General features: G+C 42.8%; 1 protein-coding gene across 4 annotated transcripts in view; it reads right to left on the bottom strand.

Annotated features, from left to right (window-relative positions):
* DMPK (DM1 protein kinase) overlaps positions 1-27,251 on the bottom strand; it is an 89,637-nt gene that overhangs the window by 23,053 nt on the left and 39,333 nt on the right. For all 4 annotated transcript variants that reach the window (XR_013262891.1, XM_077455773.1, XM_077455765.1 and 1 more), the window contains exons 4-11: positions 20,210-20,293; positions 20,015-20,110; positions 16,818-16,966; positions 16,632-16,725; positions 16,048-16,248; positions 14,171-14,434; positions 10,685-10,761; positions 10,478-10,580 (exon numbers count right to left, since the gene is read on the bottom strand). Coding sequence is in view for 3 of the 4 variants with exons in the window: in XM_077455773.1 (XP_077311899.1) it covers positions 10,478-10,580; positions 10,685-10,761; positions 14,171-14,434; positions 16,048-16,248; positions 16,632-16,725; positions 16,818-16,966; positions 20,015-20,110; positions 20,210-20,293 (1,068 nt within the window). In the remaining variant the exon portion in view is untranslated. The remainder of the gene's footprint in view (positions 1-10,477; positions 10,581-10,684; positions 10,762-14,170; positions 14,435-16,047; positions 16,249-16,631; positions 16,726-16,817; positions 16,967-20,014; positions 20,111-20,209; positions 20,294-27,251) is intronic.

Below are 27,251 nucleotides of genomic sequence, written 5' to 3'. Positions count from 1 at the left end.
CTGACGTAGGATCAAAGTCGGACCAAAGTAGTACAGGAAGCATTTTCAAAGTCTGACCGACTTGTGTCGGACCAGTTAAGATGGCTCCCATAGGGAAACATTGATTTTCACACGTCATGCGACATGAGCTCCCAATGTCGGAGCGTTTGTCGTACCAGTGTGAACCCGGCCTCAAAACAAGAAAAGCTACATAGTTATCACATTTTTTCTGTGCAGTCAGAGGTGAAGCAGCTCCAGGTACAGGACTTCTAAAAAAAATATATATACCTGCATGTTGTACCATATTTCAAGTTTATATACAGAAATTCAGGATAGCCCTCCAGTATTTATAAGTATTATTGGATGTCCTTTCTGATTAGCATCCAATAACACTCTCCTTGACCTTTCCATAGATGGATCCCCACACAAAAATTTGGAGTTTGGATGCCTCCTTGCTAAGTGACCCAATTAATCTGAAATCTCTGCAGCATACCCTGACAGAATAGGTTACAACTAATGACACCCCAGAGGCATCTCCCTTGTCACAGTGGGAGACACATAAATGTGTAGCGTGGGTCGCTCTCCTAGCCATGGAGGCAAAATGCAAAAGAGGGCATCAGGCTGCTCTACACAAACTCTTTGACTGTATAGATGCCTTGGAAATGCAACACAAAAGCTCACAGGCCCAAGCGACCCTCCAGGAATTAGACTACAGAACTCTTTTGCTAGAGAAACTTGGGAAAAGAACTCAATGCCGCTTTATGTTCTCCTAGAAACTGTTCTATGAACAGGGGAGCAGAAGTGGCATATTCCTGGCTAGGGTGCTGCAAGCCCAGAGAGTGGTTGTGACCATTAATTACAGAACGAGGAGATAGATAAACAATTTGTGACTTGCAGCAAACTCTACAACCTAGGCTCCCAACAGAATGTCCCTCGCGCAGTCTGACATAAAGCCAACTAGACACAGGAATTCTTGGACCAATACTGCTCAAAGCCTTTACCTTCCCAGAATATCAGGAAACTAGAGGCCCCACTATCCCTGGAGGAATTCATCCTGGCGTTGAAGCAGATGAAGCTCGCAAAGAGTCCAGGGCCAGACAGACTTGCAGCTCAATACACTAGATAAGCCTTTCTCAAACTTTTCAACACAGAGGAACCCTTGAAATACTTCTCTGGTCTCGAGGAACACCTGCTAAAAATTAGAAATCTACAACTCATGATACATTAGTGTGATGGTTAGTTGGAAGAATGGTCCTTACACTTGTGGTCATTGGGAAGAATTACCTCCTTACAGATAGCTAAAATGATCAATGGTGTGAGTGGGAACTTATCTGTGAGGCAGAGATTGCCCAATGCTGAAGGAACCCCTAGCAACCTCTGGAGGAACCCTAGGGTTCCACGGAACCCTGGTTGAGAATCACTGCACTAGATGTCTGCCAGATCTACTAAACCAGAGATGTTTGAAGGATTTCAATACCCTAGATAAGTCACAGCACTTGTCAACCGACCTCTCAGGAGCCTTTTCTGATGGTGATCTTCAAGAAGGGGAAGGACTCAGGTGTCTAACTACAGACCTATATTCTCTACTAAACTTAGACATTCTTTGATAGGTTTTCTGTTAAAAAAAAATATATGTAGACATAAAAATACAGTGGTGTGAAAAAATGTTTGCCCCCTTCCTCATTTCCTGTTCCTTTGCATGTTTGTCACACTTAAGTGTTTCGGAACATCAAACCAATTTAAACAATAGTCAAGGACAACACAAGTAAACACAAAATGCAATTTGTAAATGAAGGTGTTTATTATTAAAGGTGAAAAAAAATCCAAACCATCATGGCCCTGTGTGAAAAAGTGATTGCCCCCTTGTTAAAACATACTATAACTGTGGTTGTCCACACCTGAGTTCAATTTCTCTAGCCACACCCAGGCCTGATTATTGCCACACCTGTTCACAATCAAGGCATCACTTAACCACCTTCAGACCGGACCATTTTGCTGGTAAATGACCAGAGGTCTTTTTACAATTTGGCACTGCGCTGCTTTAACTGGTAATTGCGCGGTCATGCAATGTTGTACCCAAACAAAATTTGCGTCCTTTTCTTCCCACAAATAGAGCTTTCTTTTGATGGTATTTGATTGCCTCTGCGATTTTTATTTTTTGCGATATAAACGTAAAAAGACCGCAAATTTTGAAAAAAAATGATATTTTCTACTTTTTGTTATTAGAAAAATCCAATAAACTCAATTTTAGTCATACATTTAGGCCAAAATGTATTCAGCCACATGTCTTTGGTAAAAAAAAAGTCAATAATTGTATATTTATTGGTTTGCGCAAAAGTTGTCACATCTACAAACTAAGGTACGTTTTCTGTAATTTACGCAGCTTTTAGTTTACGACTGCCTATCTCATTTCTTGAGGTGCTAAAATGGCAGGGCAGTACAAAACCCCCCCAAATGACCCCATTTTGGAAAGTAGACACCCTAAGGAAATTGATAAGTGGCATGTTGAGCCCATTGAATATTTTATTTTTTTGCCTCAAGCGATTGAATAATGACAAAAAAAAAATATTTTTTTTTTTTTACACAAAGTTGTCACTAAATTATATATTGCTCACACATGCTATGGGCATATGTGAAATGACACCCCAAAATAAATTCTGCTGCTTCTCCTGAGTACGGGGATACCACATATGTGGGACTTTTTGGGAGCCTAGCCGCGTACGGGGCCCCGAAAACCAAGCACCGCCTTCAGGCTTTCTAAGGGCGTAAATTTTTGATTTCACTTCTCACTACCTATTACAGTTTTGAAGGCCATAAAATGCCAAGATGGCACAAAACCCCCACAAATGACCCCATTTTAGAAAGTAGACACCCCAAGCTATTTGCTGAGAGGCATTTTGAGTCCATGGAATATTTTATATTTTGCCACAAGTTGCGGGAAAATTACAAACTTTTTTTTTTTTTTTTTCACAAAGTTGTCACTAAATGATATATTGCTCACACATGCTATGGGCATATGTGAAATGACACCCCAAAATAAATTCTGCTGCTTCTCCTGAGTACGGGGATACCACATATGTGGGACTTTTTGGGAGCCTAGCTGCGTACGGGGCCCCGAAAGCCAAGAACCGCCTTCAGGTTTTCTAAGGGCGTAAATATTTGACTTCACTCCTCACTACCTATTACAGTTTTGAAGGCCATAAAATGCCAAGATGGCACAAAACCCCCACAATTGACCCCATTTTAGAAAGTACACACCTCAAGCTATTTGCTGAGAGGCATTTTGAGTCCATGGAATATTTTATATTTTGCCACAAGTTGCGGGAAAATTACAAACTTTTTTTTTTTTTTTTTTTTTTCACAAAGTTGTCACTAAATGATATATTGCTCACGCATGCCATGGGCATATGTGAAATGACACCCCAAAATAAATTCTGCTGCTTCTCCTGAGTACGGGGATACCACATATGTGGGACTTTTTGGGAGCCTAGCCGCGTACGGGGCCCCGAAAACCAAGCACCGCCTTCAGGCTTTCTAAGGGCGTTACAGTTTTGAAGGCCATAAAATGCCAAGATGGCACAAACCCCCCCCAAATGACCCCATTTTGGAAAGTAGACACCCCTAAATTTAGGGGTACACTAGTGAGACTAGGTAATAAATGGCGGGTGCCCTGAAACTATAAAAAAAAAATAACTAACCAACCAGCGTCACCTGTAACAGTTATATGGTGATCACTGGTGAAAGGGTTAACTAGGGGGCAATCAGGGGGCTTTATGCGGTAGTATATGGGGGTCCCTGGCGCTATAAAAAGCTGCGGCGAACCTAAATACCTACCTGCCTAACTAGCGTCACCTGTGACACTAATACAGTGATCAGAAAAACGATCGCTTATTAGGCTGGGTTCACACTGGAGCGATGTGGGAACGCCACGAATGCGCGGCGGGTTCCCGCATCGCATGCCTCCCGGCGGCAGTTCACACTGCCCTATGCGAACTGCTGGGAGTGTCAGTGAAATGTTAATGACACCCCCAGATCAGTTCGCATATCGCAGTGCGATCTGCAAACTCGGATCGCATGGTGTGAACACCCATGCGATCCGATTCTGCTGCGGACCAAAAAAAGGGTCCCGTGCGAGTTTGCGGCAGGTGCGGCGGGTGCGACACGAATTCAGCCATACTATCTGTATGGCTGAACTCGAATCGCACAGAGATCAGATGTGATTTGCACTGCAGTGCGGTGCGAATCACATCCGTTCTCATAAACCGCTGCAATGTGAACCCAGCCTTAGTGACACTGGCGACGGGGGGTGATCACGGGGTTAAACCTTTATTGGGGGGGTTAGGGGGGTACCTTAGAACTAAAGGGGGCTAACCCTAACTGCCCTAACAGTTATTACAGTCACAAATGACACCCGCCGGGTGATCAGGGGGTTAAACCTTTATTAGGTAATAAATGGCGGGTGCCCTGAAACTATAAAAAAATAACTAACCAACCAGCGTCACCTGTAACAGTTATATGGTGATCACTGGTGAAAGGGTTAACTAGGGGGCAATCAGGGGGCTTTATGCGGTAGTATATGGGGGTCCCTGGCGCTATAAAAAGCTGCGGCGAACCTAAATACCTACCTGCCTAACTAGCGTCACCTGTGACACTAATACAGCGATCAGAAAAACTATCGCTTATTAGGCTGGGTTCACACTGGAGCGATGCGGGAACGCCATGAATCCGCGGCGGGTTCCCGCATCGCATGCCTCCCGGCGGCAGTTCACACTGCCCTATGCGAACTGCTGGGAGTGTCAGTGAAATGTTAATGACACCCCCAGATCAGTTCGCATATCGCAGTGCGATCTGCAAACTCGGATCGCATGGTGTGAACACCCATGCGATCCGATTCTGCTGCGGGCCAAAAAAAGGGTCCCGTGCGAATTTGCGGCGGGTGCGGCGGGTGCGACACGAATTCAGCCATACTATCTGTATAGCTGAACTCGAATCGCACAGAGATCGGATGTGATTTGCACTGCAGTGCGGTGCGAATCACATTCGTTCTCATAAACCGCTGCAATGTGAACCCAGCCTTAGTGACAGTGGCGACGGGGGGTGATCACGGGGTTAAACCTTTATTGGGGGGGTTAGGGGGGCACATTAGAACTAAAGGGGGCTAACCCTAACTGCCCTAACAGTTACTACAGTCACAAATGACACCAATGCAAAAAAAAAAAAAAAAAAAAAGCAATTGGTGTCACTGTGACTGGGGGGGCAGGGGTAATTGGGGGGTGATCGGGGGGTAAAGGGGGGGTGTGAGTGTGCCTGGCATGTTCTACTGTATGTGGGGTGTGTTGGTGCAACTCACCGAACCTCTCTCCTCGGTGCCGGAACGAAAACTACCGACACGGAGGAGAGAATACATCACTTCCTCTCCTGTGTTTACATTACAGGAGAGGAAGTGATGTCACCGGACATTTTCATTCGCCGGGAGCGATCGCGAGGGGGTGGCCATGAATGAATGGCCGTCCCCTCGTCCGGGATCGCTCCCGAACGAATACCGACCGCCGCAGGCACCGGGCGGGGGCCCGATCGGGCCCCCGACCGGCGGGCAGGCAAGGACGTACATGTAAGCCCTTATGCCTGCCCGTGCCATTCTGCTGACGTACATCGGCGTGCGGCGGTCGGCAAGTGGTTAAATAGGAGCTGCTTGACACAGTAAGGTCCACCAGAAGATCCTTAAAAGCTACACATCATGCCGAGACCCAAAGAAATTCAGGAACAATTGAGAAAGAAAGTAATTGAGATCTATCAGTCTGGAAAGGGTTATAAAGCCATTTCCAAAGCTTTGGGAATCCAGCGAACCACAGTGAGAGCCATTATCCACAAATGGCGAAGACATGGAACAGTGGTGAACCTTCCCAGGAGTGGCCGGCCGCCCAAAATTACCCCAAGAGTGCAGCGACGACTCATCCAAGAGGTCACAAAAGACCCCACAACAACGTCCAAGGAACTGCAGGCCTCACTTGCCTCAGTTAAGGTCAGCGTTCATGCCTCCACCATCAGGAAAAGACTGGGCAAAAATGGCCTGCATGGCAGAGTTCCAAGGAGAAAACCACTGCTGAGCAAAAAGAACATCAAAGCTCGTCTCAATTTCTCCACAACACATCTTGATGATACCCAAGACTTTTGGGACAACATTCTGTGGACCGATGAGACAAAAGTGGAACTCTTTGGAAGGTGTGTGTCCAAGTATATCTGGCGTAGAAGGAACACTGCATTTCATAAAAAGAACATTATACCAACAGTAAAATATGGTGGTGGTAGTGTGATAGTCCGGGGCTGTTTTGCTGCTTCAGGACCTGGAAGACTTGCCGTGATAAAAGGAACTATGAATTCTGCTGTCTACCAAGAGATCCTGAAGGAGAATGTCCGACCATCTGTTCGTGTACTCAAGCTGAAACGAACTTGGGTTCTGCAGCAGGACAATGATCCTAAACACACCAGCAAGTCCACCACCGAATGGCTGAAGAAAAACAAAATGAAGACTTTGGAGTGGCCTAGCCAAAGTCCTGACCTGAATCCTATTGAGATGTTGTGGTATGACCTTAAAAAGGCCGTTCATGCTCGAAAACCCTCTAATGTAACTGAATTAGGACAATTCTGCAAAGATGAGTGGGCCAAAATTCCTCCAGGACGCTGTAAAAGCCTCATTGCACGTTATCGCAAACGCTTGGTTGCAGTTGTTGCTGCTAAGGGTGGCCCAACCAGTTATCAGGTTTAGGGGGCAATCACTTTTTCACACAGGGCCATGATGGTTTGGATTTTTTTTCACCTTTAATAATAAACACCTTCATTTACAAATTGCATTTTGTGTTTACTTGTGTTGTCCTTGACTATTGTTTAAATTGGTTTGATGTTCCGAAACACTTAAGTGTGACAAACATGCAAAGGAACAGGAAATGAGGAAGGGGGCAAAAACTTTTTTCACACCACTGTATTTGTTGAAATTCTGGCCAATCCCCTGACCCCACTTCTCAATTCTTGGATCACCCTCGACCAGGTGGGTTTCACCCCCAGTTGGAAGGCCAGAGATAACATAGTAAAGGCTATCAATCTTCATTATTGGCTCAACCCCACACACAAAGAAGGAGATGTCTGTAGAAGGCATTCAATAAAGTTGCCCCGGACTACATGACAGTAGTATTGCAATGATTAGGTCTTGGACAAACTGCATAACTTCATACTGTCGCTACATGTCAATCCCCAGACAAGAGGGGTGAGTGGACACCTATCAAATGCCTTCGGAATCAGCAATGGCAGGAGACAGTGTTGTCGCTTATCTCCGCTGATCTATGTGCTGACATTAGAGAATCTCTTCTGATGCCTCTGTGCAAACCTAAATATTAGGGGCATATTCACTGTAAATAGAAAATATAAACTTGCAGCTTTTGCGAATGATTTTATCCTATTTTTTTCACCACTCTTCCAATTTGTATGCAAGACCTGGAGCAATTTCAATCCCTCTCCAATATCAAAATTAACTCAGCCTCTGAGGCACTATGCCTAACCACTGGTATAGTTGTCTATACTCTTTGTTCTCTTCATACATCCTGAGATGATTGTACACTCGCTGTACTGAGATCCACTGCAGAAACGTATATGGTTTTTCCACGTTTGCAGTGCGGTTTTTAAAGGTCATGTGATTTAAAAACTGGACCTAAAACGCATCACAGGCACATTTTTGCCAGTTTCCATTGCTAATGGGAAGGTTAGTTTTTGGTGCGTTTCTTTTAGCTCCCCAAAACATGCTTCAAAGATGCTGCAAGCAGGATTTTTTTCACCGCAATGGAAGCGCACCGCCTCAGTGTGAACACATTCATTGACTTTAATGGGGAAGAATTTTTTTCAAGCTTTTCAGGTGCTTCTTTTTTTTTTTTACGCAAAAGCACTTGAAAAACTCCTCAGTGTGAAAGGGCCCTTATTGTAAACACATCTCCTGATCAAGCATATCTTGTATGTGTTATGTTTCAATAAAGCTTTTGTGGAACAGGGCAAGCCACCTGCAGAGCAAGATGTTTTCTCTGCAAGTATGTTGACAAAATGTTGTCAGTAGAGATACGAGAAACAATAAAGTATAATTACATAGTTAGTAAGGTTGAATAAAGACACCAGTCCATCCAGTACAACCGGAGTGAGTGTCTACAAATTGTCCTTATCCCTGTACATTGCACGCTCATATCAGTCCCTACCCTCAAGGAGCCCACAATCCAAGGTCCCCATTAATATACTAAGGCCAATTTTGGACAGAAGCCAATTAACCTACCTGCATGTCTTTGGAGTGTGGGAGGAAACCAGAGTACCCGGAGGAAACCCACACAGGCACAGGGAGAACATGCAAACTCCAGGCAGGTAGTGTTGTGGTTGGGATACAAACCAGCGACCCTTTTTACTGCTAGGCAAGAGTGCTACCAACTACACCACTGTGCCGCCCGATAATCACTGTGTTGGAAGTACTGAGCAAGAAGTGGACTATATACATGTAAAATATATAGTGGTATACCATGCTAATGTTCAAAAATTGTGAAATATAAATTATAAAACAGCAACCAGCACCACAATGGACAACTTGTGCAAAAGTAATGAGATAAATACAGCGCAACGCTTATCATTAATACATGGATGTGCAAAAATGGTGATATGAGGTGAATCATATAAACAATAAATGACACAAATACAAATCTGTACAAAAAAAAATTAAATATCACAGTCATTGATGAACTAAAAAAGTCCAAAATAAAATGAGTAAGTCTGTGGAGGCGTATATGATAACTGTGTGATCCAAATTGTGATGATCAATCACCTAGAGAAGAAGAATCTCCACCTGAAGAAATCTGCCACCAAATGGAATATAAGGAGGCTTACCGGAACATATGGACCCAATTCAGCTTATACCACATGGGTCAATAAAGGCAATGGTGTCTCAACACATGGATATAGACACTCCACTCCAATCATCTCCAAATGGACTGTATGTTGCTGGGGACTCCAAGTGTTGAGACACCATTGCCTTCATTGACCCATTTGGTATAAGCTGAGTTGTGTCCATATGTTCCGGTAAGCCTCCTTATATTCCATTTGATGGCAGATTTCTTCACGTTAGTGATTCTTCTTCTCTAGGTGATTAATCATCACAGTTTGGATCATGCAAGTACCATATACGCCGCTACAGACTTATTCACTTTATTTTGGACTTCTTTAGTTCATCAATGACTGTGATATTCCTTTTTTTTTTTTTTTTACAGATTTGCATTTCTATCATATATTGTTTATATGAGTCACCTCATATCACCATTTTTGCACATCAATGTATTCATGATTAGCGCTGCACTGTTTTTGACTATATACATGTACTAGCATTATTTACATTCGATTTTAATATATTAAGTACTATTACAACCCCTGGCAAGAAAATATGGAAGCACCACTCTTGGAAAATGTTCATTCAATTGTTTTGTGTAGAGAAATAAAATAATTACAGACATGCCTCAAAACTATTTTCCATTTAACATTCCAACCTTCTGGCTTTAAAGAGGAAGTAAACCCTGATTAACTTTTTGCTCCCTGCAAAGCCTGCAAATTAAAAGCATAATGTGCTACTATACATCGCATAGTAGCCCATTATGTGACACTTACCTGCAAATGGATCCGTCGCTGTCTCCTGTGCAGGCTGCATCCATCTTCGACCCTCTTCCTTCTGGGGGCCAAGGACTCTGGCTCTCTGACTGGCCATAGCCGAGTGATGTCACATGTGCTTGGGAGCCGTCAGTAGCGGCACACGCTGGGGGAAGAAATGTTTCTTCACAGTGCATGCGCCAATTACTTCATCGGTGAACTACAAGTGAAATATCTCCTAAATGATGCACGTTTAGGAGATATTTCCACTACATATAGGTAAGCATTATTCTGGGCTTACCTATAGGTAAAAGTCACTAGGGAGGGTTTAGAAACCACTTTAATGAGACAGTGTTCCATGTCAGATAAAGGTACGGCAGAGATGACAGTCATTAAATCTTTAATAAATGCACAAGTTTATATTGATATTTTGGACACTTTAATTATTCCATCAATTGAAAGGATGTTTGGTGATGATGACATAATTTTTCAGGATGTAATCTGATGCAGATGTTTGTTTTAGAACTGTTAACTACATGGTGATTCCATAATATTTTCCTCAGAATTTAGTGATTCAATATTTTTTTCCTCTGCTTGATCTGCAAAAACAGTTGCAACTGACTACAGTTTTTTTTCTTTTAAAGTGTTTTTTAACGCTAGAAGGTTGGAATGTTAAATGAAAATAGTTTTGAGGTATGTCTGTAATTCTTTTATTTTCTGACACAATTAAACAATTGAATTAACATTTTCCAAGACTGGCGATTCCATACTTTTTACCAAGAGTTGTACATACTAGTTATTCTTTACATGTTTTAATATATCAGATTATGAAAAGACTCACCAAGTCATCTCTGTGGTTTATTTTCTGATGGTCTGATGTTGATACTGATTTACATTCACAGATGTTTTTCATGTTTCCCCAAACATGTTCCCTGCTGTCCTCCCTAAAAATAACAGATATTGTGTCCAGCATGATACGTCTATTTTTACTGACATGCATAAATGTTTGATGGGATCTTCTCATCTATATTTTAATGGCTGTGCTCACCTGAATGTATACGAGTAACCAACAAATGGGAGGTTGACTCCAAGAGGGGAGCTGTCCCCAACGTCTGAGATTGTCTCCTGAAAAAACAAGCATTGTCACTATAGAGATTATGTTATAAATTAACTATACTTGATTTACATAGCAAAAAGGGAATTACACTTTTGTTTAAAAAAAAAAAAGATATGTATAATAAAATTGCCCCACAAGCCATTTTGTAATTTAATATTACAACAATAGTTTAATTTTAATCTGTGACAAATGTAATTTTCCAAAACCATCAAAAATGTCTATGCAATATAGCAACCTGGAGGTGTTCTGTACAAAGTTGGCTTACAGAACACTGGCATAAATGTAACTTCCTATTTGAGTGATTGGATCATTGATTTACTCAGCTGTCTGAACTAAGATATAAGTTAAAATTTTAGGCATCCGCTGCAAAGGGAAGGGAAGGGATTTAATTTATGTGATATACTCCCCAGAGACTAATTACTTGTGAAGAGATACAAACACTGCCACTTTCCTCATTAGAACACTGAAAGCACATCAGATGGTTATAATGAGTGTAGACACTAAAGAATCAGTCCTGCAATTGCCTAGTGGAACAGTTTGTTCTTCAGAACAGAAAATGTTAGGGATCTGCCAAATCTCTGTTAAAATCCTTGCAATGTACATAAATCATAGAGAAGGGGATTGTTCTTTTTTTTTTCAACAAAATGTATAACTCCACTTTTGTTGAGAAAAAAACAGGTGGCTGCCCAGGGCTCAGGATTCCAGAAGGATCATGAGGATGCTAAAAACAAATATGCATTATAGTGCTATTCATAGTCAATTTCAGCTCTGCAAATTTTTAGACCTTTTTCACAAGGTGATCAATAATAGCAGCCTTTCATATTCATAGGTGTGCGCACAGCGTATGCCAGGTGTGCCTGGGCACACCCTAATCACCCTGTGCAGTGCAGATTCCCCCTACTGCCCTGGCCCCCCCCCCCCCCCCCCCGCTCTGCTGGCTTCTCTCCCACTGGCTGCTGCTGTGGGCACACACAGAGGGGGATGTTTTAGGATGAGTAGGGAAAGGGGCCTGTAAATATGTAATTTACCGACCCCTTTCCAAATGAACACAGTGAGTGATCAGTACAGTGTGTTTGAGCTTTGGAATGCACACCGTAATTAAATAGGCTGCGCACACCAATGGAAAAATCGAGCCCGCACATGTACCCCCCCTAGGAAGAGGCTTTCAGCAGGATGGAGGAGCCAGCAGTGATGGTGGGGAAAACCATTGCACAGAGCAGGTCGGTATAACCTGTTTATTTAAAAAAAATAAACTTCCAAATCTTTACGGGGTTCACATTGGGATTTGAATCTCCACCCACTACCCCACTCCCCGGCAGAATCAGGCTCTCTCCTGCAGGATAAATGTACTCTGGGCAGAGCCTTCTGGCTATTGCTGTTTGAGTGGGCAGGATAGGGATGTGCCCGGCATCTGCGATTGCGCCCGCCAAGAAGAGGGAAGAAGAAGGAGAGCGCTCGCGGAGCTGAGCTTGTCTGCAGGTGAGCTCAGCTAGTATATCATGCATTAGCTTGCAGGCACCTCTGTGCTAAGTCTGCTGAGTTACTGCAGCTTAGCATAGAAGTACTGTTAGACCAATGAGAAGATGGCACCTCTTTTTTCACGAAGGACTGTGAGAAGCTGGGCTCATCAAAGATTGTTATTGCCCATAGGTTTACACTGCCTCTACTGCGCCCTGCTGATCCCCTTGAACTTTGTCCTCCTCACTCTCTGCACTGTGCTCTGCGCTCTCCTAATCTCCTATACTGTGCCATGCTAACCCCCCCATACTGTGCCATGCTGACCCCCCTACTGTGCCATGCTGACACCCCTCCCCATTACTGTTCTATGTTGATCACCTCCCATACTGTTCCATGCTGACCTCACCCATACTGTGCCATGCTGACACTCCCTCATACTGTGCCATGCTAACCCCCATGTAATTTGGCCTTTTGACCCCCCCTGTAATGTGCCATCTAGGCCCCCTGTCCTCTGATCTGCTGATCCCTCTCCACTGCCGGGGGATTCCTAGTCCTCTGCCCTGATCTCTGTTTACTGCCCTACATCCTACTGACCTGTGTATGCTGCCCTACATATTACTCACCTCTGTACACTGTCCTACATACCTACCGGCCTCTGTATGCTGCCCTACATCCTACTGACCTCTGTATGCTGCCCTACATCCTACTGACCTCTGTAGGCTGCCCTACATCCTACTGACCTCTGTAGGCTGCCCTGCATCCTACTGACCTCTGTAGGCTGCCCTGCATCCTACTGACCTCTGTAGGCTGCCCTGCATCCTACTGACCCCTGTACACTGCTCTACATCCTACTGAACCCTGTACACTGCCCTACCTACTACTGACCCCTGTACACTGTCCTATATACTACTGACCCCTTTACACTGCTCTACATTCTACTGAACCCTGTACACTGACATACCAAAATCATCAGCACCGGGCCCATGATGCTCTTAATCTGGCCCTGCATCTCTGGCTTCCTTATATTTCTTTTAGACCAACCATTTGATCCATAGAAGAACACATTGGTGTTGATTCATTTAAACTGCTTAAAAAGAAAATATGCACAAAACTTGGAGTTGTTGCCCATAGCGACCAGTCAGAATCCTTGAGTTAGCTTTTCAATAAAATGAAAGGTAAAACCTGATTGGTCCCTTTAGGACCCCATTAGAGCTCTCAATGTCACAAATGCTGAGACTGATCATCTGGAGTGCCCAGCTCTAAACACGCCCTGCCATGCCACGAAGCCTGAGGCCGCGTACACACGCGCGGACTGTTCGCCCAACTTTGTCCGCTGAACAGTGTTTGGGCGGACAGTCCGCTCGTGTGTGGGCTTTCAGCGGACAGTTTCAGCGGACAGTTTGACGGACAAGGTTTTTCGGAAATTCCGTAAAACTGTCCGCTGAAACCTTGTTTCAGCGAACAGTCCGCTCGTGTGTAGGCTTGTTCGTCAAACAAAGTTGCGCGCATGCTCAGAAAGGATTTTCACGGCGAAAGCTATAATGCAGTGTATAGGACGTCGTATTTTTCGTCCCGTCGTACGTGCCGTTCACGTCATCGCGCACGGTTTCAGCAAACTGTTCGTCCGTCGTGTGTGGCCATGTCCGTCCATGCTAAGTTTGAGCGGACTGTTTGCCGAAACTGTTGGACGGACAAAGTTGGGCGAACAGTCCTCGCGTGTGTACGCGGCCTCACATCTCCTGCTGTATACACAATAAAATAGCACAAATGAAAAAAGAAGTAAGATCTTTTATAGTGGAGGTAGGACCTCAGATATAGTGATCTTGCAGCCTGACTCCCCAGGCGGTATAAGCATCCAGTGGAACATTTAACCCAACACTCTTTAATACTTTCAGTACAGCTCAGGATGGACTGACCCTTTAAATTGATCAGAGAGTAATAAGTCATACCCATACTTACGCCTCCACCGCTGACCATTTCTGAAAGCCGATCTTCTACAATATCAAAATTGGAAGTGTCTGTGGCTCCCACTGACTCAGGAATAAAAGGGGGCATGCAGTCCCTAAGACCCTCCCAGTCAATTTCAGCAAAAAGTGGATGCATCTGGAAATCCTGGAGTCCACCAATGCCCAAACGGTTCTCCCGCTCACAGATGAGAGATGAGATGAAGTTTAAAGTCTCAGGTGGTATACCATTGGCTGAGGAGGGAAAGTTAAAGTGCTCCTGTGATGAAAAAAAAAGAACAAAAGTGATTTTTTTTTATTTCATGTTATCCTGTCCATCTGTTTTGTTTCAAAGACATCAGTGGGAATATCATCTGTCACTGTATGTATACAGAAGTAATAAATTCTTGTCTTGTCATGTGCAAAATTAAATGTTCCTGGATGATTACCTCTGGTGTGATTTCTGGTATATTGCAATTTCATTGCCCAGTTTGACAGATTTGAGATAAACTGACCATATAGTGATAAAAGAGTGCTATCTAATAAATAAAAAATCATATGTAAAGGTACTTTAAAAGCAAACTTCATACCAGTGACACAATATACGGTGTCTGACCTGGCTTTGCTTGAGTACACTAGGTCACACCATGTGAAAAATCCTTTCTCTATTGACGATCGGGTTATCTGGTGACACCTAACACCAAATCTCTGATTCTATAGGCCAACTTTATCTATTTAAATCTCTATCTATACTCTTAAATTCTGTCCAGCAGAATGAACCCAACTATTCACACAGCAGAGGAACATCTAGGTCATAGATGTGCACAGCCTATTGCATTATGGTGTGCACCCCAGAGTTCAAACACACGTGTGTGTGTGTATATTGTCAGTAGAGCAGTGGATGGTGTAAGTCAGTAGAGCAATGGACTTCGTCAGTAGGGCAGAGGACAGTGTCAGACGTTTTTTTATTATTTTATTATTTTTTTACAATTTTATTTATTTTCTAAAAATGTTACTTTTGGAAAATGTTTTAGGAGCCCCGTTGGGTGGGCTTTGACAAAATATCAGAGGTCGAAACAGACTCCTGATGTCTCACTTTTGAGACAGAGATTCCTCAGTCCCTTGCTTTGCAGTCTCAGCTGCACTGGACAGTGAATGAATGGGAAGTGCTCTGTACTGAACAGCTTCTTTTTCTTTGCAAACTGAAGCAAAAATAAATACAGCAGCCGTGAGAGAAGAGGATGGAAGCAGAAGTGCTTTAGGGGGTGGGCAAAGGGCAGTAGGGGAAATTGGCACCACATGTGGTGATTAGGGTGTGCCTAGGCACACCTGGCACACCCTGTGCACACGCCTATGATCTAGGTATTTTAGGCCCCACTCACACATGCAAATGGGGCCCTTTGCAATTAGATGCAGGGGACCCAGTGGAGGTGCACGCAATTAGCTGCAGGTGGGAAGTTCCATTCAAAACAAGAGGCTGACAGCTCCCACAGCTATTCATGGCCACTCGCATGTAATTGCTCAAGCAGGAATGGGGGTGATAAAAACTGGATCTCAGCTGCCCCTGCGAAAAACCCCTAATGCCACGAAAGACTGCATCATATGTCATTTTTTTATTTAATCCATAGTTCCACTTTAACTATCATTGAAAATTTCTGCATCCCAAAATGGCAGATACCATATCCTAGTCTACCTACAGTAAGTGCTAGAAGAGGAAGTAAAAACAAAAAAACAAATCAGATCCTGTCTGTGCTTCCAAGAAAAAAGAATGGAGGATATTTTCATAGCAAGTTGTTATCTGCCAGTTCCCACTAAGCGAAATAGATGCATGTCTTTTGTGTTTTAAGGTACTTAGAAGCTGAAAAAATAGATAATATGAAATGTTTCCCTTACTTTATAGTGAAGAATCTTTCCAAATGTTTCCACCACAGACTCAGCATAAAAAGGAGGGTGCCCAAAGAACATTTCGTAAGCACAAGCCCCTATAGACCACCAGTCACATTCCGCACCGTAACATAAACTATGGTCTTCAAGGGCAGCAAGGATTTCAGGGGAAAGGTAGTCAGGGGTCCCCACTGCAACAGAACAGGATACCTTAGAGAAAAGAGAAAATGTTTTAGTTAATCACAACAACCAATGTGAAAGATTGAAGAGAGAAGCACAATCTAGAGCAGAAGTCTCCAAATTTTCTAAACAAAGGGCCAGATTACTGTCCTGGCTTTAGGGGGGCCATACTATAGCCTGTGAAAGTAGATAATGCCCCATTGATGGCATCAGTGGGAGGAAATAGTGCCCCATCATTGGTATCAGTGGGAGGGAATGATGCCCCATCTTAGGTGTCAGGGGGAAGAATGATGCCCCATTATTGGTGTCTGTGGGAGGACGATTGTCCTAAGGGCCAGATAAAGGCAAGTAAAGGGTTGCATCTGGCCCTAGAGCCGCAGTTTGGAGACCGCTGTTCTAGAGGAAGGACTTACTGTGCCATCGTCTCTGAGCTTCAAACATGAACCAAAGTCACCAAGATGGATGTGACCTGATCGATTTAAAAGCATGTTGTCTGGTTTGATATCCCTGAGGAAGATGGAAGTATAAATACAGGGAAATAGAGAAGCAACTCAAGAAACAATACCATGGGCCTCAGCTATCACCAGTGACTAACTCACCTGTGTATGTAGCCCAGAGTGTGGACAGAATGGACAGCCATTATCATCTCAGCCAGGTAAAAGATCGCCATTTGGGGAGGTAATCCATCTGGGAACTTACTGAGGAGAGACAACAGGTCACCTCCCACATAGTAATCCATTACGAGGTACTAAGAAGGAAACAGAAAGCCTTATTGGAGCCATGTTCATGTGAACAATATGCTCGGTGAACTCTAGTTTGTGTGTCTCTCTGGACCTTATTTATGAAAGTATTTGAAATAAGAACTGTCTGTGTTTCACCACAGCAATGCCATCAGATTTAAAATGTTATTCTTTAACTGGTATTTTCTAGTGCACGTATAAATCTGCTCAATAGCCATGGGAAAGCACACAGTCCATATTTCAGAGGTTGGAGCATATACAATATATATTAACATAGTGGAAAAGGTACTCAGGCCAGTTTACTGGTACATATAATACTGAAGGGTATATGTATTGTATCTCAGCATATACAGTATCTCACAAAAGTGAGTATACCCTTCACATTTTTGTCAATATTTTATTAGATCTTTTCATGTGACAACACTGAAGAAATTACACTTTGCTACATACTGAAGCAGAGCATGATCCCCTCCCTTCGGAGACTGGACCGCAGGGCAGTATTTCAACATGATAACGACCCCAAACACACCTCCAAGATGACCACTGCCTTGCTAAAGAAGCTGAGGGTAAAGGTTATGGACTGGCCAAGCATGTTTCATAGTTTCATAGTTAGTAAGGTTGAATAAAGACACCAGTCCATCCAGTTCAACCTGAGTGAGTATCTACATTTGTCCCTGTACATTGCACACTCACATCGGTCCCTACCCTCAAGGACCCACAATCCAAGGTCCCCATTCATATACTAGGGACAATATTGGACAGAAGCCAATTAACCTACCTGCATGTCTTTGGATTGTAGGAGGAAACCGGAGTACCCAGAGGAAACCCACACAGGCACAGGGAGAACATGCAAACTCCAGGCAGGTAGTGTCGTGGTTGGGATTTGAACCAGTGACCCTTCTTACTGCTAGGTGAGAGTACTAACCACTACACCACTGTGCCACCATGTCTCCAGACCTAAACTCTATTGAGTATCTGTGGGGCATCCTCAAATGGAAGGTGGAGGAACGCAAGGTCTCTAACATCCACCAGCTCCGTGATGTTGTCATGGAGGAGTGGAAGAGGACTCCAGTGGCAACCTGTGAAGCTCTAGTGAACTCCAAGCCCAAGAGGGTTAAGGCAGTGCTGGAAAATAATAGCGGCCACACAAAATATTGACACTTTGAGCCCAATTTGGACATTTCCACTTAGAAGTGTACTCATCTTTGTTGCCAGCCACTTAGACATTAATGGTTGTGTGTTGAGTTATTTTGATTGGGACAGCAAATTTACACTGTTATACAAGCTGTACACTCACTACTTTACATTGCAACAAAGTGTAATTTCTTCAAAGTTGTCACATGAAAAGATATAATAAAATATTTACAAAAATGTGGGGGGTATACTCACATTAGTGAGATACTCTAAGGCAACCATCTGCCTGGTATATTTTCACCTACCATGGCAAGGCCTATAGAAATCCATAAGTCAGGGATTTTTGAAGGTTTAAGTTTACTTTAAGCAATAAACCAAGGTCACCTCTCTGTCCCCAGGCTTTGATGGGAATGTGATGGAGGAGCAGATGTTCCATCCACTGCTCTCACTGCTTCCTTCCCTGGTATAGATATATGTAACAGTCCTGACTGGCTCCTAGTGCTGCCACTCTCACTCCTATTCTGAGTGCTGATGTACAGAGAAGACTGATAGCAAGTCAAATTCAGATACTTACATAAGCTGCTTTTAAAATTCATGTTATTATTTGTGACCTCTTATCACCGTCTCCGACAGCCCTCAAAATGTTTGCATAATTGGAGGTGTTACATGGCCTTCCCAGTTTTGTGACTGGTAATCACAGGATCGGGAGTACCGTATTTACTATGCTTCAGATTATGAATTAAAAGGAAGTCAATTAGCACAGAGTACTTCCCATTCATGCACTGTCCAGTGCAGCTGAGGCTGCAGAGAAAGGCAGAGAAAAGCATGTGGTGCACACTCTAATGCAATAGGCTGTGCACACCTATGCTCCCAGCACAAAACATAAGTGGCAGCATGGCATTAGGCTTACCTCTATGCTGTCACACATATGTGCATGTGCCACACAGTTATTGAACATATAAATGCATTAATCTTTTTGCTGACATCTGTTGAATGAAGTTGGGCTTTAATTTGGCTGACTGATGGCTTCACAAATAACAAAATCCAATATGCCTTCTTAAGCTGGATACATACTATACAGTTCTTATTAGATTTTTTCCTTTAGATTTACCAAAACCATATAATATGAGGTCAGACCTAAACACTTTCAATTTGTATGCAATCAGGTAGGCCTTTGCACTACATAGGTTATGACTAAGACCTTATAGGCTGAAATGCGTCAATTGACTTAATCTGCGTTTGTTCACTGTGGCTGTTCAATAAAATTAAGAAATGTTAAGAGCAACAACCGGAGTGTGGATACTTTTTTCTACATTACTCTAGCCAGCGACTGTGGATCGAGCACCTGGGAGCTCTGCTATCTATGTGGTGTATGGGTAGTAGCACTGACTTTTCTGTTTATACCTTGCACTACATAGTTGAAAGTAAATCTAAAGGAAATCATAAAACAAAAGTTGTATAATGTGTATCCAGCTTAAAAGACAACTGAATGCTTTTTGTCTGAGATAAAACTGAAGGCCATGGAACTTTTTATAGCATTGGCATTATGTCTATGTTTTTTTTATGTTTGCAAAAAAACTAACAACTTCTATAAAGTATCAATGAAAAATGAGTAAGCAATATTAAAGAGAAATAGCATGCAGCCTGCAAGATTTCTACTAGTCTAGAATCGCCTACCATTTTAAAATAGAAGTATGGGCAAAGCTTTTTTGGAGATACATCTGGGTCACAGGAGTGCACTTACTTGTGCTCTCCTGGGACCCAGAATAGAATAGCATTCCATTCTATTATGAGAGAATATAAAAAAGAATTTTATTGGCTGCTATGATGCAAAAAAAGTGTTCTTCTTTCTAGGTTGATAGGTTGACTCAATCTCAATAGCCTTGTTTTACTGTGTTAATTAGCAGGTGGAAGTAACTTACAAGATAATTGTCATCCTGAAAAGCAAAGTGCAACTGTGTTATCCACCTGTTATCTCCATTCACCAAAACGTCTCTTTCTTCTCTATAACAGGAAACCTGCACAGAATAAAACAGCACGTGATTTGCTTAGTTTACTCCTTGGATCACTTCCCTCTCCCCTGCTGCACCATCCCTCTGTAAGTCCTTTCATCTCACATCTGATCTTTTCAGAAGGTCCCACTTGTTCATTATCTTCATGGCATAGACTTGAGCGTTACTTTTGTTTCGCACAACTGCAACCTGATGGAGACAGAAGAATACATAATGAGTTAAGGGGTGAAGAATGAAGCTTCCTCTGCCAAATCTAACTCCCTTCCACCACCAACTATCCAGGCTTTTCTGGAGATCCTTGGGATTCAGTTGCAGTAGAGTGCATGTAACAGTAGTACCTAACTCAACTGAAGTGTATTAAAGCTTGATCCATCCTCCAAATGATGCATACATCACATCTGCAGTATGCATTGCATATAAAATCCAGGCCAGATATTTTTATTTGTTTTGAATAGATTGAAAAAAGTGTAGCACCTCTGTCAGGTTTTCAGTACTCTTATAATGCATACACACAATCAGACTATCCAGAAGACTAATCCGCCGGACAATTCGATCGTGTGTGGGCTCCAGCAGACTTTTTCTTCCCAAAGGTCCAGCGGACTTAGAAATAAGACTTGCTTCAAAATTGTCTGCCAGACTCGGCTTTAAGCGGACAATCTGTTTGTCTGTGTGCTAGTCCGGTGGACTAAAACCGACGCTAAGGCAGCTATTGGCTACTGGCTATGAACTTCCTTGTTCTACGTCATCACGTTCGAATCTGCCGGACGTTTGGAGTGATCGCGTGTGGCCAAGTCCGTTCGCTTGAAATTCCAGCAGACCTCAGCTGTAATGTCCGTTGGATTGTCCGCCAGACTAAGTCCGCCGGATAGTCCGAACGTGTGTACGCGGCATTAGGGTTCTCTGCTGGGGAGATCCACCCTCACTGTAATAGTAAATTAATTGAAATAGCAGTACAATATAGTTCTGCTCTTTGTTATGTAATAAGGATATAGGCTTGTACAGGACAAAAGAGAGTCCATGGCACAGTAAAAGAACACAAGCATAAAATGGTATCTAGAGATAAATGCTGTGATTTAGGCACATCAATGGATATAGTATGGATATGGATATAGTATATGGAGAAGCTAAAGGGAAGGAAGGCATTCATCTAAATGGTAATACAATATGTAAAGATAGCGTCAGTGGCTCTAAAAGTCATACTAGATTGCATGAGCTGTACAAAAAAAAAGTCACAAAGGTCTATATAATTACAAATTCATGTAATGAACAAAGCAATATAAAGTCAGCAGAATAAAATTATGCTAACCCAATGTATTGGGGATATATTATCCACTTTTCCAGAAAAAGCTTTCTACCTTCAGTTACCATGCAGGTGTACACAGTTACATAGCTCCCAATTGTCCCTGATTTTGAGGGACTGTCCCTGATTTCGAAGAATGTCCCCCTGTCCCTCATTCCTCCTCATTTGTCCCTCATTTTGGTCTGATCTATATAGATGTATATAAAATGCACTTTTTATCTATCAAAACGTGTTTTCCAGCGTTAAACCTTCCATCTGATTACTAAATCGCTGCATTTGTAAATTCCAAAGGCCAATATAAAGGAATAGTAGCTGTAAAAAAAAAGCACTTATGTGTTTAACCAATCTTGTTTTTTTGTACAATTCTCCATTAAGGGGGCGTGGCAAGGTGTTCTATGCCTTCATACTTTTGCTGATAGGTGTCCCTCACTCCCATCTCAAAAAGTTGGGAGGTACACAGTTTGTAGGACAGGAAAGAGAAGAATACTCAGCAGTGGAGAGACAATAAACAATATAAGCTTGTGATAATGGTCTAAACCAGGCAACTTTGGCACTCTAGCTGTGGTGAAACTGCAGATCCCAAGAGGCACGGCAAGACTGACTGGTACAGGCATAACTCCCAGAGATATGATGGGATTTGTAGTTTCATCACAGCTGGAGTGCCAAGGTTACTTATTACAGTCTAAACCTTCACTAAGGCTCCATGCACACTGGCTTACAAAACGTTGCTTCTACAGGAGTTTTGTGTTCTGCCTGTACAAGTAGCTCAATGTTATCCTATGTGTCCATGCACATTAGGACGATTAGAGCCATATTTTGAGCTCAGCGTTTAGAGGCAGGAAAAAAAATCCTTCTCGTTCGTGTTTCTGATTGGAGCTTACTGGCAGAAAAAACGGAAAACTCTCCTAAACTTGTCCAAACTTTGTACAAAAAATGCTCTATATGAGCATTTTGTTACTGCCAAGAGAACAGATGTTTTTTTAAGCCCAGTTTGCATGGAGCCAAGCAGTAATAAAAACAAGGAGATTGTGAATGTGTTTACACTGATTTGACCATATATTTGGGTTTTCTTCCCTTGCTCAAAAATATACTCATACTCTAATTGGCTTTCACCCCAACTGGCCTTAGAAAAGCAAAGAACAATTTTGTCCACAATCTGACAGCCTGATACATGAATAGGGGGTGTCTAGGGCTACCTTTGTGGGTAATAAACACATTTTAAATATGCTCTTTATTGTACAATATTTTTCAACATGTTGGAAAGCTAACAGTAGTCGCATTCAGTTGAACTTGTTTTTTAATATTGAACAGGAACAACCACTATATTGTAGCTTTACCATCTCTACACCAGGTACTTGACAACAATTCACACCTTCAACTCAATCGATTGACATTAGTCCCAGACTTAGTGCACCACCATGAGTGGTTTATGTAACTGAAAACAGGATGTTTTCCCAAGGTTTTACATTTAGTCACGTTAGATAATGGACCAAGTTGCTCATGTGGGTTTAAATGCTTGGGGATGTTCCCAATATTGATTGAAACTGAGGAAGACACTTGGATGACTGCTGAACCATTTTCAATATTACAGAACGTGTTTGATTGGATGTGAATAACTACTTTTAGCTATCTTTATCCCTGCAATTTGACAACAATCCACACTTTTAGCTGTGTAACTCAAACAGTTAGCACATGCTCTAGACTTCTCGGCACCATGTTGACTGGATTATGTTAATTAGAACAGGGTGTTTTCACAACTTTTCACACCTTCAGTCATGTTCTTTGATATTCAACATTTGCCTGACACATCCCGTGACACCATAATGTTTGGATTAAGGTGACTGATTTTCCCGTGTGAGTATAAAAGGTGGGTAATGTTTCTAACACTTACTTTAATTCATTCGTCACTTGGATGAGCTGTGAAACATCATCAACGTTACTAAACAAGTTAAGTCAAATGTGAGTAACTACTAGCTAGCTATAGCGTATAGCGTGACCTGTATAGATAAAATCTTCACAGACAACTTGTTGGAAGGTTCTGTGCTGCAGGGCTGCTGTTTCTTATCTTTTGTATTGATAAGACAGAAAGACTTACTATACTGAAAGGTTACTATCAGCTCAATCATAGCTCAATATTACACAAGTCATTGCATGAATGGGGATGGGCTCATGTCATCCAGTCTCCTGTTTTTGGAAAACATATCACTTTCTTGGCCACCATTATTCAGTGTGTGTTTGTGCAACTGCAGTAAGGACAATAGACTGCGCCTTTCATTTGCGGTAATGTCTGCTAAGATGGATTCCTTTTCCTCTGTAAACTGCTGAAAAAATTGTCATTGCTTTAGAATTACATTAAAGTAAAAGCCATTTATATGAGCACCTTTTTCAAAATACCAGTGAATTGCAAAGCACCTCCTCTATTCAAGGGAAGAATATCCCAATCTATGCAGCAGAGTAAGGGCTTTCTTTGAGCTAGGGGCCCATTTATACTGAATATAGGTTGGGCAGGTGCTGAAACACCCCACTCTTTTAGATAGAGCAGGGCATTGCTAACTTCCACAACGGGTGAGAAGGGAGGTATTCTTTACAAGGTCTATCTATCTATCTATCTATCTATCTATCTATCATGATGGAAAAGGTATTTGACCCCCTGCTGATTTTGTATGTTTGTTCACTGACAAAGAAATGATCAAAAGTCTATAATTTTAATGGTAGGTTTATTTCAACAGTGAAAGACAAAATAACAACAAAATATCCAGAAAAACGCTTTTCAAAAAAAGTTATAAATTGATTTGCATTTTAATGAGTGAAATAAGTATTTGATCCCCCATCAATCAGCAATATTTCTGGCTTCCTTAAAGTGAGTGCTCCAAATCTCAGCTTGTTACCTGTTTAAAAGACACCTGTCAACAGAAGCAATCAATCAGATTCCAATCTCTCCACCATGGCCAAGACCAATGTCCAAGGATGTCAGGGACAAGACTGTAGACTTGCACAAGGCTGGAATGGGCTACAAGATGATCGCCAAGCAGGTTGGTGAGAGGGTGACAACAGTTGGTGCGATTATTCGCAAATGGAAGAAACACAAAATAACTGTCAATCTCCCTCGGTCCAGGGCTCCATGCAAGATCTCACCTCGTGGAGTTTCAATGATCATGAGATTGGGCAGGAAACTACACAGGAGAATCTTTTTTAATGATCTCAAGGCAGCTGGGACCATAGTCACCAATAAAACAATCAGCAACACACTACACCTGACAACGTCATTATGACGAAGCGTACATCGAGGCGCATCCCGGTAACATCGTTTGATCCAAACTTTCTGTTCCTGGGATCCAGGGGGCGGAACGCACGCCAATGCAAGCAGCTGAAGCGGCACGGCTAGTTTCCAACTCACCCGGTCTGATACGCTCATTCCCTCTAGTGCTGAGGCAAGGTACTTTTAAAATAAGAGGACATTTGGCTATTTTTGTTTTTTATGCTATTTTAAATAAAACAATATTATGCCATGGTCCCGTTCTCTCTATATTTTTTCCTGAGCAATCGTGGATTGAAACATTACTCCTTTTTTTTCTATTGAAAAAAGCCTATGGCGTGCAAAACACACCCCAAAAAACTTCCACCCGGTGCCAAAAAAAGTGCACACACATAAAGAGTGAAACACAAAACCGTGCCACGGGTGTCTGCTGTCCTCCCAAGGAAGGACCTAACCCTGATCTCCGGGGCGTTAGGCTCCAGACGGGGACTAAGGTACCATAATCATGGCCCATCCAGCCGAATCCGGACGACCGCCTTTCTCCGGAAGGTCTGCCAAAACAGACCCACCCAGGTACTAGGGTAGGGGCTCCCCCAAAGGAAGACCCCCCAAGAGAGGGCGAACCAAGCCAGAAGGCCTATGTCCACCCTCCCACAAGACTTTCAGGATTGGTCCGAGGACCGACACCCTACTCGCCAAACGTGCAGTGACAAACATTACTCCTGGTACACCTAAGCAGAGTTACTCCATGAAGGTCGGCAGCTCCTTAAACCTGCCAAAGCTTCACCTGACCTATCTTTTAAAATAAAGGGGTCATGGTGAGTCGGTGAGTAGGCTACTTACCAAAATTCACTGGGTGACGTGTTTGTGTAATCTCTCCTAAGCGGTGACGGGGCACAGGATTTACTCCACTTCAGGTTCACGTCTTTTATGTATATGGACACTTTTTGAGTTGATTGATTTCATTTATTCAATGTATATTGAAGCATGTATTGACTTGTGAGATACCTGCGGTATTATTAAGCACTAGAGCACTTTATTGGTATCACCTAAGGTTTATTATAATAGCACCCCCTTACTATCTACAACCCACATCTCACGAAGGCAGTCTTTGCACTTTGAGGGGAGTAGCTTAAATAGTATTACATTTTTAATAATTTTAGTCTAAGCGCGGGTTATTCCATTTTCTTTCGGTTTATTCACAATATTTCTATATGCACACACCTGCGGTGTACATATTTTAACAGAACATTAAAGGGAGTTTGCCGCATGTGAGGTAAGTTCAGCCAAAGGTAGGCTAGCATACTGCAGATATTACTTTTCATTTTCTAATTTATGCTGCCAGAGAAGAGAAATCAGCGGTAAAAAAACAAGTTGTTCTGATGCTTGTTTAAATCTGTGACACTTTTGCAGGGAACAATCTATCAGAGACAATCTCACAAAATGGTGGAGTAGGTAGGAAAAGGGGTAGGAAAAGGAAAAGGGGGGAGGGAAGTGGAACTTCACCCAAAAGGGGAAGCTCCACTTGTTTGCATCCTCCCCCCTCCACTTCCACATTTGCCCCATTTTTTTTTAGGGGGGGGGGAGATACCTGGTTTTGACAGATACCTGCTCCCACTTCTGGTCGGATTGCTGAAGCGAACTGGAAGTTTGGCCCCCCTCTCCTTCCCCTGCAGCCTTCTGGGACACATAACAGGTCCCAAATTTTAGTTAGGAGTATCAGAGTAAAGGAGGCTGAATACACTTTTCACATATTTATTTGTAAAATAATTTATTTATTTATAAATAAAACATTTATAATTTTCCATACACTTCACAATTATGTGCCACTTTGTGTTGGTCTATCATATAAAATACCAATAAAATACATTTACGTTTTTGGTTGTAACATAACAAAATGTGGAAAATTTCAAGGGGTGTGAATATTTTTCAAGTTGCTGTAAGCATCCTTATATTAAAACTCAGCAGCAACAATATTTGTAGCTGCTGACTTTTATTTTTGGGGGGGGAGTCTGGAGCTCCTCTTTAGGAATAGTTAAGAAAAGTTAGCCTTTACTACCACTTTAAGTCTGCTATTTCAATTATTAGTCATATAATTCTGTTCTGGGTGCCAATCTTGGCTTCAACTAATTGTTAAAAGGTTGGCCACTTGCCACCTACTGTGCAATGCCCCAGTGGTTAATAAAGGTGTAAGGCCGCGTACACACGCGCGGACTGTTTGCCCAACCTTGTTCGTCAAACAGTTTCGGCAAACAGTCCGCTCAAAATTTGCATGAGCGGACTTGCCCACACACGAGCGGACTGTTTCAGCAAACTGTTTGCCAAACAGTTCGCTCAACTTTTGAAATGAACGGACTCGCCCACGTAAGGAGGAGGCAAATCCGCCCATTTCGAGCGCGTGTACAGGTAGGCGGGGCCCCGAAGGAGACGTCGCGGGCTCCGCCGCCTGGAATGGGCTTAAAGGGGAACCCCAACGCCGAAAAAAATCGGCGTGGGGGTTCCCCCAAAGTCCACACCAGACCCTTGTCCGAGCACGCTACCCGGCCGGCCAGGAAAGGGGGGCGAGCGAGCGCGCCCCCCCTCCTGAGCCG

This window comes from Lithobates pipiens, unplaced genomic scaffold (genome assembly GCF_037356315.1).
Source record: "Lithobates pipiens isolate NorthernLeopardFrog02 unplaced genomic scaffold, aLitPip1_a1.2 Scaffold_1, whole genome shotgun sequence".
Classification (NCBI taxonomy): domain Eukaryota; kingdom Metazoa; phylum Chordata; class Amphibia; order Anura; family Ranidae; genus Lithobates; species Lithobates pipiens.
The sequence above is the reverse complement of the archived record's forward strand: the minus strand, read 5'-3'. Positions and strand labels throughout refer to the sequence as shown.